At 41.4% G+C, this 14078-nt stretch overlaps 1 protein-coding gene across 8 annotated transcripts in view; it reads right to left on the reverse strand.

Moving 5' to 3' along the window:
- Positions 1-212: 212 nt before the first annotated feature.
- The window catches only part of GPR141 (G protein-coupled receptor 141), a 42113-nt gene continuing 28247 nt past the window's right edge, over positions 213-14078 (reverse strand). For 5 of the 8 annotated variants that reach the window (XM_043508736.1, XM_043508734.1, XM_043508733.1 and 2 more), the window contains one exon: positions 213-4105. In XM_043508736.1, coding sequence (XP_043364671.1) covers positions 3147-4079 — 933 coding nt within the window. In that variant the 5' untranslated portion in view covers positions 4080-4105 and the 3' untranslated portion in view covers positions 213-3146. The remainder of the gene's footprint in view (positions 4106-14078) is intronic. The other 3 variants (XR_006279212.1, XR_006279213.1, XR_006279211.1) reach the window with 1 other exon arrangement.

Here is a 14078-nt window from a genome sequence, read left to right on the forward strand (position 1 = left end):
TGTTGGGGGAGTATAATGATTAGCAATCCTGTGACAGCAGTGAACAGGCTGAGAATTCCATTCTCAGGTAGCAATGTACCATCATTTTTCCTTACCTCTTTTTGTGACTGTGTGAGTTTCCACATCACTTATTATTCAGTCAAATTAAAATGCATGACGTGGTGTAATATCTGGTCAGCCACCCTGAACAGAACTATTGCTGGATGTCAGAATGGTGCTACAGCATTTATGCAATTTTTATTTTGTAAAAGATTGCATATTGTGAACATACATCGTGGAATTATACAGACTGTTACAAACATTTGGGTTACATTAATTAATCCCACACTTTATTGAAATTTATTAATTGGAGTAAAAAATCAGATATACAAAAGCAAATTATTCCTTGTTCGGATCTCCTCAAATACATTTACTGCTTGCTTTTTAGGAGTTGTGTCAGTTGAGCATTGAACTAGAAAGCCACATTGCAGTGTAGTCCCAAAATTCCTCAATGAAGACCTGCAGAACCACCACATCCTATCACAGATTGTTGTTAATAAATAACATATAAACAGTATACATAACAGGATATGAACAATATCATTATATATTATACTTTAGAATATAATTATTATGATGGCAGCTCTGGTCGTGACTTTAGCTGAGGTTGTGTTCCAATTTCCATTTAAAGCAGGAATACCTCCCCTCTGCTAAATAAGTGAAATATTGTTATTTTTCACTAAATTAGGGTCAATTGTTCTCCATAGACTAAATTTTCATAATTATCTTCTTGATTAATTACTTAGGTTTTTTATACATAAACTCTTTAAAAACACACCAATTTTGAAATTTAGGCTTGGCTGTCAGGCCAAATGATCTAAAAAAATACAAAACATACTGTTCAAATTTGGCCTGGTAACCAGGCTTGCTTACAACACAGGCACATTTATTCTAACAAGACAGAATTCCTTTTCAAGTTATTTCCAATAATTGTCATAACTGTTTTTTATTTTGTGATACTAAATGCCAACAAATAACATACCCTGGAAATGAAGAGATTTTGACTCAGCTGCACCCCTTTGGATGAAGCTAAGGAACTGCAACAGAAGGAAAGAAACCAGTAACGACATGGTATATGGTGTGGGTGTATTCTTAGAAGAATTACTTAAACTACATATGATTTTTCACAGTATATGAACAGTATATTTACTTCGTGTCAACATTTTATTGTATGTGTTTATTGTATATAACTATCTGTTCTGAGAATAAAATTTTACAAAATTTTAATATAAAGGCAATTTTTATTTTAATTTATGCGTATTTGTAGGAAAGACTTGAATGAAAATATGTGCTTGTGAGCCAAACCAACAAATTTATTATTGTTGTTATAAAACATTTATATATTGTTGTAAAGGTATAAGTTGCTCTATAAACCCTATACAAGGTATATTATGCATACCAAAGATGACATAGGAAAAAAAATACAAACACAAATTCATTTTCACCTTCTCTCCCTGATGTTATAGCCTTTGTTGATGGTTCCAAACTCTTGTTGTTGCGCATGAGAATTACTCAGTTTCTCTCAGTTCAGGATACTATAACCTGGTCAGACCTACTGAGCAATAAGGAGGGAGTTCTAAGCATGAGGGAAGAAGGCTCAGAGAGGCGAATGGTAGACATTAACACAAGGGATATTAAGGAGAGCAGCAGTACACTTTGTGTATAGGCAATAGACAGTGAAGCAAAAGGAAATGAAAGGTGAGATATATGAAAGGGTGAGGTTGTGCAGTCTTGAGGTGAGAATGTGGGCAGAGCAATGAAAAAGAATTAATCAGATAATTTATATAGCTAATACCACCAATTTGCCAAATGATTCACTTATTATTCAACTGACTCTAGATGGAAAGTTTGAACTTGATGCAGAAGGCAAAAAGAAATGGAAATAGCTCCACTATTTCGAGCTACAGATATCAATGAAATACGTTATATATTGGGACATACACAAGACAGTAGATCTGTGTAGGCTTAAGTATCTTCCAAAAAGTGATTTTTTTATGTGCTTGATAATGGGTAATTCTAGGTTTTAAAAAATCCCCACTGCTCACCATGCATCTATAACTGTGAAATATAACTGGCTGCTCAATCACACCACACATGCTAACCTCATCCCATCCCAGCCAGTATTTCTATCTTTTTTACTTGCCCAGATCACACAGTTCTGTAGGACTAATTTTATCCCAGGGACATTCTGAGAGGCCAGACTATGGCCTTCAAAACTGGGCAAAGTATCATAGAAAAGGAAATTATTGTTACCTGGAGAAACAACACAACTGCTGTCTGAATAATATTCTAAGTTAAATTATCTGTAGTGTTAACTAAATGAGCTCTTGAAAAAATTGGACAATTCTGTGAAGAAAGAGAATAAACACTGGCTTTTGATTTGAACTGTCAATGCTGAATATAGTGCCCAGTGGTATGTAATTATTTATGGAGACACTTTTACAGCACAGGAAAGAGATAAATCAGACCTTTCCCTCCCACAATAAAGCTATTTTCAAAAGAGTGAGTTCAGGGGAAAAAAATTAAGAAATACATTTACTGCTTGCTTTGTAGGAGTTGTGTCAGTTGAGCATTGAACTAGAAAGCCACATTGCAGTGTAGTCCCAAAATTCCTCCATGAAGACCTGCAGAACCATCACATTCTATCACAGATTGTTGTTAATAAATAATGTATAAACAGTATACATAACATATACAGATCTAGGAACTTCAAAAGTCTATATATTTTATTACATAAGCCACTATTCATTGACTTTGTGTTTCATTTTTTTCTCTGCACATTCTTTACAAATCATCTTGGGCTATTGCTTCTTTTCCCCTCTGTGGCATGGGATTGGAACCTTTGTCTCCATTGTGACACAGCACAGTTTCCACTAGTCTGCTAAGCTGGCCCTGTGAACACTGGTAAGTATTTCATCCACTCAAAGAATCTATGTTATTTTGCTGGTACTGTGTTTAAGGCATATAAAATAAATAGATACACATAATTTATAATGCTTTTTGACTTGTCTCCATAAATTATTATTTTAAAAAAATACAGAGAAAGCGATGTTTTCCTCCCACCTAAACACTTTAGTGTGGATGATGGTCTCTAAAAATGAACAAACCTAACAGCATGCAAGTTTGTCTCGAAGCATAATAATCTTTTGCTTAAAGAAACGGCTTCCGCTTATAACAAATGACAGCAAATCAAGAGTGCTGATGGCAGTTATACTCAGACAGATATCATTGTAAATTTCTAGTTGTTTTTCTTTCATGTGCTGTATGTAATAGAGCCTAAAGAGGTGATATGGAAGGAAACAAACGATTATCACAGATATGAACATCAGGCTTTTAATCTGGGCCCAGAATTCTTGATGTGACCAGACAGAACCTGGAAGCTTTTTCACCACCTTTAGAATGATGAAGACTTGCAAGCCCAAGAGGACACATGTGGTGGCAGTTACAGTGGCAATTATGACATAGTTCAGTGCTTTCACACTCTCCTCCTTGAGTTCTTGTTGGAATGTAAAACATGTGGTATTTCCATACTCCCCAGACATCCCATACCGAGCACTGAACAAGGGCAGCACAATCACAAGGGCCACTATCCACACTGTAGCACTAGCAGCCACAGCGTGCAGCTTCCTGTAGAACTCCACCTTGTCCTTCCATTGAAAGAAAATGAGCCACCGGATAACGACCGTGATTATGTAAAATAGAAGAGTGAGGTACATGTGGATGTGCATCATAGCACTCACTGCTTTACAAAAGGCCAGCCCCAAAATCCACTTCTGACTGATATAATAATAAAGCCGAAACGGCACAGTCAGGAGAACCAGGCAGTGCAACACCACGAGGTTGACGATTGCCGCCGTGGTCACTGACAGAGTGTTCATTTTAACCAGCAAAAATGACATTGCAATGGCTCCAATTGTACCTCCAATAAATGCTACTGTATATATAGTAATCAATATGTAACGTGCAATGTCAGAATGAATGGTACCGGCCTGAGGTGTACCCACAGATGCATTCAGCAAGGTTGTAGTCTCTCCAGGCATGGTCCTGTAAATCTCACTTTTGGACTCTATAAAAGAAGACATTAATGTCATTAAAGATTAAAGTGAGATTTAAAACTGAGAGCTACCATCTGAAACGCAAACTGAGTCTTCAGCCCAGTTCTGGCTCCAGGGTGCATATATATATATAAAATCATAATCCTAGAAATGCTTGAATTACTTCATTTCTGATATCAGTTACTGTAAATGATTTTCCCCACTACTGAAATGTCCTCTGTTAGGAAAGGCAGTTCAGAGTTCCTACTAGTTAGGAACGAATGGCTGCAAAAGTTTGAATTTAAAGATGGAAAAAACCCAAGCATAGGTTAGAGGGAGAAGCTGATCAAGTTGTGAAAATGTTACCAGCCATGTACTTAAACAGTTATTAATTAATATTTCAAAACAAAGGTAGGCAAAAAAGATCTGCTGCTTAGCCAAATTGAGTATGATCCTTATGGGGAATGACTGCCGAGGAAGGAGTACTACAGAAAGAGATCGGGGGGTCATAGTGGACCACAAGCTAAATATGAGTCAACAGTGTCACACTGTTGCAAAAAAAGCGAGCATCATTCTGGGATGTATTAGCCGAAGTGTTGTAAGCAAGACACGAAAAGTAATTCTTCCGCTCTACTGTGCGCTGATTAGGCCTCAACTGGAGTATTGTGTCCAGTTCTGGGTGCCACATTTCAGGAAGAATGTGGACAAATTGGAGAAAGTCCAAAGAAGAGCAATAAAAATGATGAAAGGTCTAGAAAACATGATCTGTGAGGGAAAATTGAAAAAACTGGGTTTGTGTAGTCTGGAAAAGAGAAGACTGAGGGGACATAACAGTTTTCAAATATATAAAAGGTGCTTATAAGGAGGAGGGAGAAAAATTGTTCTTCTTAACCTCTGAGGATAGGACAAGAAGCAATGGGCTTAAATTGCAGCAAGGGAGGTTTAAATTGGACATCAGAAAAACTTCCTGTCAGGGTGGTTAAGCACTGGAATAAATTGCCTAGGGATGTTGTGGAAGTTCCATCATTGGAGATTTTTAAGAGCAGATTAGACAAATATCTGTCAGGGATGGTCTAGATAATACTTAGTCCTGCCATGAGTGCAGGGGACTGGACTAGATGACCTCTCGAGGTCCCTTCCAGTCCTATGATTCTATGATTCTTATCAGCCCTTTGTGTTAACAGCTCAGATCTTTATTATAGAGGGTCTACTTGGTGACCAAAAAGAAGATACAAGTCGTTAGAATCCTGCTATTTAAGAACCAGATTATACAGTTAATCACATGCTGCTCCATCAAAGTCACAAATATTAAATGTGACTGAGAGCAGAGTTTTGCTCAGGGATCTGTACATAATGAATTATACAAAATGTGTGTTATAGATATTAAATATTTAATATAAATAATATTTCTTCCCAGGTGCTAAAAGAGAGGGTATCATTCTGATGCTCTAAAAGGCTCACATTTACCACATATGATATGTTGTATTTTCACATAGGGCCAAATTCAGAAGTATTTATGTGCCCTTGAAAGGACCAAAAGCAAAGTGAAAATTGTAGTTCTGCTGTGTAGATGGGGACATCTTTGCAGTCCTGGAGGACTATTAAGACATGCAGCAGAAGAGAGAGCCATGGCAGGTCTCTACAGCTCACTGGAAAGACGAGATCTTGACATGTTGGAAGGTGATGTGGGATAGGCAGACCACAGGACTGCATGACCACATACTGTTGGAGCAAGCAGGTAGATTGGATCCAGTGTTCCTTCATATACCCGACAGTAGCTGGATATGGTATGTGTGCCCTGAATTGTGTGTCGGTCCGGCTTCAACCCGCCAGCTTCCTCCTGGGTCCTTGTGGGCGAAGCACTTTTATTTGAATTTGACTCATGGAACTTACAATGTAAAGCCTGACCTGGTTTTCTTTTTACACCAAAGCAGTGTTAGCTTTGCAGTATGATAAGTAGTTCCTCTATCTATTGTATCACTGATCTTTTAGGTGATTTCCATTTTAAATAATACACATTTTGACAGTCAAAAGACTATTTAACAGTTTCCTCATTTGCGGAAAAGAGGAAATGCCTTTGATATTTCTAACAGCAGGTTTCAGTTGCAATGGGACATTAACAATGTGATATTTCTCAGTGACTTCATTTTTTGATAAAAGATTTTAGCTATTAACATGTTTTTAGCATGCCTATCATAGTATCTGAGCTCTCTTTATAGGCTGGCCACTATTTGAAAAGTCAATACTTACTTTAACTGTTACCTCAACATATCCAAAGCACCAATTATTTCACTATATCTAGTATCAGCAATAACCAGGGGACCTTAGATATTGTAGAGGAATTACTGGTAAATATTGACTCCCTAATGGTTGACTCTGTATTTCAGAGGTTAAAATTATATTTGTAGCTCAAAATGAAGTTCTCTCATCATTTTTCCAGTAAATTATGAGCAAGTAAAATGTTTTGCAAAAGAGATTTTTTTCTGTAAGGAACTACAATTTACAGCATATTTCGACTATTGTACTGGAAAGGAAAGAGTACAAGTTCCTTCCTATTCTAACTGTTGCCTCTTCTATAACATTGCATTTTAGCTTTAAAATGTTCATACCAAAAGGGATTAGCAATAGCTGTTTGTATGTCAATTTTTTAAGTTGTCAAACTGTAATTAGAAAACATGTCACTATAATGTTGCATTATCATACAGTCTCAAATTAGAATGTGTATTTACAGTTTTAAAGTACTACTATACTAAAGGCAACTGCTGCAAATCTGGATTTCTATGACAGACATATGATTATCTGCATCATTAACAGTAGTTCTGTGGTTGGAGTTGGATGATCCCTGGTGTTTGCTTCTCAAGTTCAAACAATGAAACCTTTTCAGAATTCACATAGAAGAAACTAAGTAGAAACACCACATTTTGAATTTTTCACACACCTCTGCTATTGAGACAGTGAAAAACTTACCTATGTCCCTCAGGGCATGCCAATGCATTGTAATGCAAGTTTCTACAGCATTATGGAGAGTCTACACAACATCCTTGCAATGATTCTGCAAGAAGGCTCATCTTCATTGTGTGTACAAAGCATTCACCAACAGTGATGTTAAAACACACAAAATCAGCTTATCTTCCCACCACTGTTACAGCCATCCAGTTGAAACCTATTTATGTTGCGTATGACACAGCGTAATATGCTTCACAGAGAAAATTGCTACCTTCTCATAAGATGCAGTTTTCTACTTTGCAGACACCTGAAGAGCCAGAAAACATTGACCAGAATGGCAAGTGCCAGGTCTTACAGACATAACTTTTAGCAGGAGACACATGGAATGAGAACATGAAGTCTTGCGTATTGAAAGGTAAATGCTTTATTACAGTAGACCATGATCTTGGAACCTATGTGCAGCCCAAGAAATAGACTCTATATGAGGGTCAAAGGGCAGACCAATAACTGCCACAGGCTGAGAAACAGCAGAGGAAACCACTCTGTGGCCACTACTGCAGCCTCAGGGTTGCATTAGCTTCTGAGAGAGATGACTCCCATGTGGTTTCCCCATTCAGATTATGTAGTTGCAGATCTGCTGGCTCAGTCCCACCTCCAAAAGACTCCTCCACACTATGAATTCGCTGCAGGATTGTGTTTTGTTGCTGCACAGGGTTCCCTCATTCTGGCCTTCACCTCTGTGTTGCAGAATTACATTAGCTTGCTATGCCCATGAAGATGGAGGGGGATTGGATTGATTCTGTAATATATATGTTCAGGGCTCTTCAGGGAGGGGCTTGTGTTTCCTTCCTTTCCTGATTCCCTCCCACCCAGGCTACATCATGGTCAGTGGTATTATGTGAGATCAGAAGCAAATCTCGAATCCTTCTCTACATTAAATATCTTGTTATTTGGCTAAACTTTTGGGAGAGGGTTTTGAAGAACAGTAGCACAAGGGCACACAACCACCTCATTTGGATCATATAGAAGCCAAAGAAGCATCTATTGATGTTGGGGACCTTCAGGAAACCATCAAAACATCAGTATTTTGTTTCAGCAGAGGAGGTAGCAGATTGTACTGGGCAGGAGTCCAGAAACTAGAGTCTTTCATAATAGTGATTGACAAAAAGATTTTTGTGATTAAATTTGAGTACTGATGTTCCATAAATTCATAGATTACATTATTATTATTATGTATTATTAATATGACACAGGCCATAGGACTTCCCTGAAGTCATTCCTGTTTGAACTACAACACATGTTTTAGAAAAACATCCAATCTTGATTTAGAATTTCCAATGACGGAGAATCCAATACAGTAACTCCTCACTTAAAGTCGTCCCGGTTAACGTTGTTTCATTGTTACATTGCTGATCAGTTAGGGAACATGCTCGTTTAAAGTTGCGCAGTGCTCCCTTATAACATTTTTTTGGCAGCTGCCTGCTCTGTCCACTGCTTGCAGGAAGAGCAGCCCGGTGGAGCTAGCTGGTGGGGGGTTGGAACCAGGGTGGACTGGCAGCCCCCACCAGCTCCCCATTCCCCTAAGTTCCCTGTGTGGCAGCCGCCCAGCAGGCTATCAGTTGCCAGCAATTCAGCTTTCCCATCCTCTACTGCCGTGTGCTGCTCCTGCCCTCTGCCTTGGAGCTGCTCCTGTTTGCTGTGCGGGGGGAGGGAGGAGGAGGGGAGGGCTAATGTCAGGGTGTCCCCCTGCTCCTGCATCCCACTTACCCTTCTCCTTAGAGCAGGGTGGGGACATGACAGAGCTCAGGACAGTGAGAGCTTCCTGGCAGCAGCTTCTGTCTGAACTTGCTGATCTACTTAAAAAGGCAGTGTACTTAGAGTGGGGTCAGCATACTTAAAGGGGCAATGAGCATCTCTCTCTCACACACACACACAGAGTGTATGTCTCTGTCTCTGTCTGCCATGCTGTCCGCCCTCCCTCCGTGCTGCCTTGTAGAGTGTGAGGCTACATTAACAACAATGGGTTAATCTTTGACGGCTCAGCTGATAGCTAGTTCATCATTTAGCAGTAAGTCATTCCCTGGGAAATATCCCACCCTCTCATTCCACCACCTCAACCAAGCTTCACAAGCATCATTGCGGCGTACAGCATTAAATTGTTTGTTTAAAATTTATACTGTGTGTGTTTGTGTATATGTATATATATTATTTTTCCCACCAGACAAAAGACTATACTATATATGCTGGAAAAAATTTTCCTGGAACCTAACCCCTCCTATTTACATTAATTCTTATGGGGAAACTGGATTCATTTAACATAATTTTGCTTAAAATCGCATTTTTAAGGAACATAACTACAACGTTAAGTGAGGAGTTACTGTACAACCCTTAGTAAATGGTTCCAATGGTTAATTACTCTCACTGTTAAAAAATTAGCACCTTATTTCAAGTCTGAGTTTGTCTAACTTCAATTTCCAGCCACAGGATCTTATTATACCTTTGTCTACTAGACTGAAGAGCCCACTATTATCAAATTTCTGTTCCTCATGTAGGTTCTTATAGACTGCGATCAAGTTGCCCCTTAACCTTCTCCTTGTTAGACTCAAGGAGCTCAATCTATTTAGCATATCACTATATGGCATGTTTTCCAACCCTTTAATCATTCTCGTGGCTCTCTGAACATTCTCCAATTTATCAACATCCTTCTTGAAATACGACCACTAGAACTGGACATAATATTTTAGTAGCGGTTGCACCAGCGCCAAGTACAGAAGCAATATAATTAGGGCTGTCGATTAAACGCAGTTAACTCACGCGATTAACTAAAAAAAAAATCATGATTGATCACAGTTTTCATTGCACAATTAAACAACAGAGTATCAATTGAAATTTGTTAATTATTTTTGGATGTTTTTCTACATTTTCAAATATATTGATTTCAGTTACAACACAGAATACAAAGTGTACAGTGTTCACTTTAAATTATTTTTATTACAAATATTTGCACTGTAAAAATGATAAACAAAAGAAACAGTATTTTTCAATTCACCTCATACAAGTACTGTAGTGCAATCTCTTTATCGTGAAATTGCAATTTACAAATGTAGATTTTTTTTATTACATAACTGCACTCAAAAACAAAACAGTGTAAAACTTTAGAGCCTACAAGGCCACTCAGTCCTACTTCTTGTTCAGGCAATTGCTCACATTGTTTACATTTACAGGAGATAATGCTGCCCACTTCTTGTGGACAATGTCACCTGAAAGTGAGAATAGGCATTAACATGGCACTGTTCTAGCCGGCATTGCAAGGTATTTACGTGCCAGATATGGTAAACATTCGTATGCCCTTTCATGCTTCGGCCACCATTCCACAGGACATACTTCCATGCTGATGACGCTTGTTTAAAAAGAAATGCGTTAATTAAATTTGAGATTGAACTCCCTGTAGGAGAATTGTATGTCTCCTGCTCTGTGTTTTACCAGCATTCTGCAATATATATATTTCATGTTATAGCAGTCTCGGATGATGACCTAGCACATGTCGTTCGATTTAAGAACGCTTTCACTGCAAATCTGACAAAACGCAAAGAAAGTACCAATGTGAGATTTCGAAATATAGTGTGTAAGGGTCAGACCAGATGGCAACAGGAGAGTGATAGAAGGCAGATATATTAGCCCTACGTTAAGTAGGTCCCTTTTCCCTGGGTAAGGTAACAGGAAAGGTTCCAGAACAATCAGGAACTTTCTGGAAACAGTTAAGGCAGATAGGCTGATTAGAACACCTGCAGCCAATCAAGAAGCTGCCAGAATCAATTAAGACAGGCAGGCTAATCAGGGCACTTGGGTTTAAAAAGGAGCTCACTTCAGTTTGCAGTGTGCGTGCGAGGAGCTGGGTTCCCCCAACATCCCCCCCAACTCAGGCACAAAACCTGAGAGTGAAAAGGCGTACTACTGGAAGACTGAGAAGTACAAGCATTATCAGTCATCAGGAGGAAGTTCTTGTGGTGAGAATAAAGAAGGGGTTGGGAGGAGGCCATGGGAAGTAGCCCAGGGAGCGGTAGCTGTCACGCAGCAGTTACAGGAACCGCTGTAGACAGCTGCAATCCACAGGGCTGGAACCCGGAGTAGAGTGCGGTCCCAGGTTCCCCCAATCCCTCCATCCCCCCCAACTCCCTGCTTGATACCGGAGGAGTTGACCTGGACTGTGGGTTCATGAAAACGGCCAAACTGAGGGCTGCCGTAAATCTCCGAGGTGAACAAATCCACCAATAAGCACAACACCCACCAAAGTACAGGAGGAATTTTGTCACAACTGGTGTTAGCAGTGAGATTTGGTGTGCACAGCGCCACGGAAGAAGGAGAGTGTTATTTAAAAAAAAAATAAAGGGAGCAGGTTTATTTTTTTTTTCACCACAATGGAGGACGTAGTGCAGGCACTAATACAAGCCACAGCTGCCCAGCAGGAGGCTACCTGTGTCCAGGCATCTGCCCAACAGCAGGCAGTGTGGCTGCAGAAAGAGACCAATCGCTTGTTGATGGACCAGCCACTCAAGACCATACTATGTTGTGGGAACTGGTAAATCAAATGAAGACCCTTACAGAGATGAACTGTGGCCAGGATGGGATGCCGATCATACGGGCCAGCAGTTGCCTGCAGAAAATGATGGGGGAGGATGACACAGACGCATATCTCCTGGCCTTTGAGAGGACAGCCCTATGGGAGGCCTGACCTCGAGATCAGTGGTCTGGCATCCTCATCCCATTCCTGTGTGGGGAGGCCAGAAGGCCTACTATGATCTGTCTGAAGAGGCTGCAGCAGACTGCCCCCAGCTGAAAGCAGAGATCCTGGCCAGATCTGGGGTAACGAAAGCAGTGCGGGATCAGCGGTATCATGAGTGGAGGTACCAGGAAAACAAAACCATACAGTCCCAATTATATGACCTCATCCATCTTGCACGCAAGTGGATACGAACTGAGTCCCAGAGTCCGGAGGAGATACTAGAGGTTCTGGTCATCGACCAGTACATGAGAGGACTGCTGCCAGACTTTCGCGTCTGGGTAGGCCAGAACGAACCCTCCACCTACGACGAGATTGTCGCACTGGTAGAGAGGCGAAGGACGGCAAGGGAGCTGACCCAACCAGTTAAGGAAGAAGCACCTCGGGTTAAACTAGCAATACCAAGCCCTAGAGCTTGGGTGACTGGGCCACCAGGAGAGCCCAGGTGGAAAAAGAGAGGGGCTGAATGCCCACCAGAAGCCACAAAGAGTCGGAGCACTGAGGGAGAAGAGGATCATGATGTTAGACTGCCCAAACTAAGAGACCGGGGAACGCCTAGGGCTCCATGCAGATGTTATGCCTGCAGGGAGTGGGGACACATAGCTGCACAGTGTCCCAATGCTGAGGAGCCTATGCAATGTAATCTGGACAACTGGGCAGACCCATGCTCCCTAATCCACTTTGTGGGGGTCTCACTAACCCCATATATGTACACCAGACCAGTGAAGATAAATGGGGTAAAGACCATGGCACTGGTTGATTCGGGGAGTGCTATCATGCTTGTCTTGGGGAAGCTCGTGAAGCGCAGTCAGCTGCTGTGGGCTAAACGTATGGGGATAACATGCATTCATGGCACAGTTGGTTATTACACCACCATCCCAGTAAAAATTGAGATTCAGGGGAACACTACTGAGGTAACAGCAGATGTAGTCCCTAAACTCCCATACCCAGTGCTCATAGGGAGGGACTTCCCGGGGTTTGGAGACTTACTCCCGGTAGGGGAATTGGAGAAAGGGGGAAACCCTGAAGTTAGTGAGGCATCCACAGTAGACTGTCAAACCCCAATCTTCTCTGAACTATCTCCAGATTTGTTCTCCACTCCCAGACAGGGTAGAAAGTCAAAAAGGGAAAGGAAGGCAGCTAAGGCCTTGGGAACCCAAATACTGACCCAAAGTCAGAGGGTTGCTCTCGTATGTAGGCGGACCCGAGCAGCTGAAAAGGAGGCCACCCAGGAAGGAGAAGCACCTGAGTCTGACCCACACCCTAACACCTCTGAACCAGTAGAGGCAACAGAGACTTGCCCCCTAGATCTCGGGCAGATTAGCCCCGGGAAAGGAAATTTTGGATGGGACCAGGCTGAAGACCCAAGATACAACAACATTAGGAAGGAGGTGACCAAAATAGATGGGGTCCCCGTGGAAGGGAAAACCCAGGGACCAGGACCCTACTTCATAGTGAAGAAGAATCTCTTATACCGGGTTGCCCCAGTACAGGGGCAGAAGATACAGCAGATCCCAGTACCTCAAAAATACCAGAATGCTGTATGAAGTTTTGCCAATAGTCATCTTTTTTGGGGGGCATTTGGGGGTAGAGAAGACCCTGGCATGGGTCCTGCGATGATTCTTCTGGCCCGAAGTACATGAAGAAGTGCGGAGGTACTGTGCGTCTTGCCCAGAGTGTCAGCTGCACAGTCCCCGTCCCCACTTGAGGGCATCTTTAGTACCCCTTCCAATCATAGAGGTCCCCTTCAAGTGAATAGTCATGGACTTAGTGGGACTCCTGGAGAAGACAGCCCGGGGCCACCAATATATAGTTGTTATTCTGGATTATGCTACTCGCTACCCAGAAGCCGTCCCCCTGTGGACCACGGCCTCTAAAACGATAGCTAAAGAGTTGGTGGGGATCTTTGCCAGAGTGGGGCTACCAAAGGAGATATTAACAGAGCAAGGTACCCCATTTATGTTGAAGCTAATGAAGGACCTCTGTATGCTACTCCATACCCTGAGAACTTCAGTCTATCATCCACAGACCCTGGGGCAAAGGTAACTTTAAGGCCCTATCGGGTCCCAGCGGCAAAAAGGGAGGAGATCAAGGCAGAGGTAAAAAGGATGTTGGAGCTGGGAGTCATCGAAGAGTCCCACAGTCAGTGATCAAGCCCGATTGTGTTGGTGCCCAAACCTGATGGCAGCACTAAGTTTTGTAATGACTTTTGCTGGCTGAATGAGATATCCAAATTCGATGCATACCTCAGACCCTGTATCGATGAGTTAGTTGACTGC

The sequence above is a fragment of the Dermochelys coriacea genome, chromosome 2 (genome assembly GCF_009764565.3).
Source record: "Dermochelys coriacea isolate rDerCor1 chromosome 2, rDerCor1.pri.v4, whole genome shotgun sequence".
Taxonomy (NCBI): Eukaryota; Metazoa; Chordata; order Testudines; family Dermochelyidae; genus Dermochelys; species Dermochelys coriacea.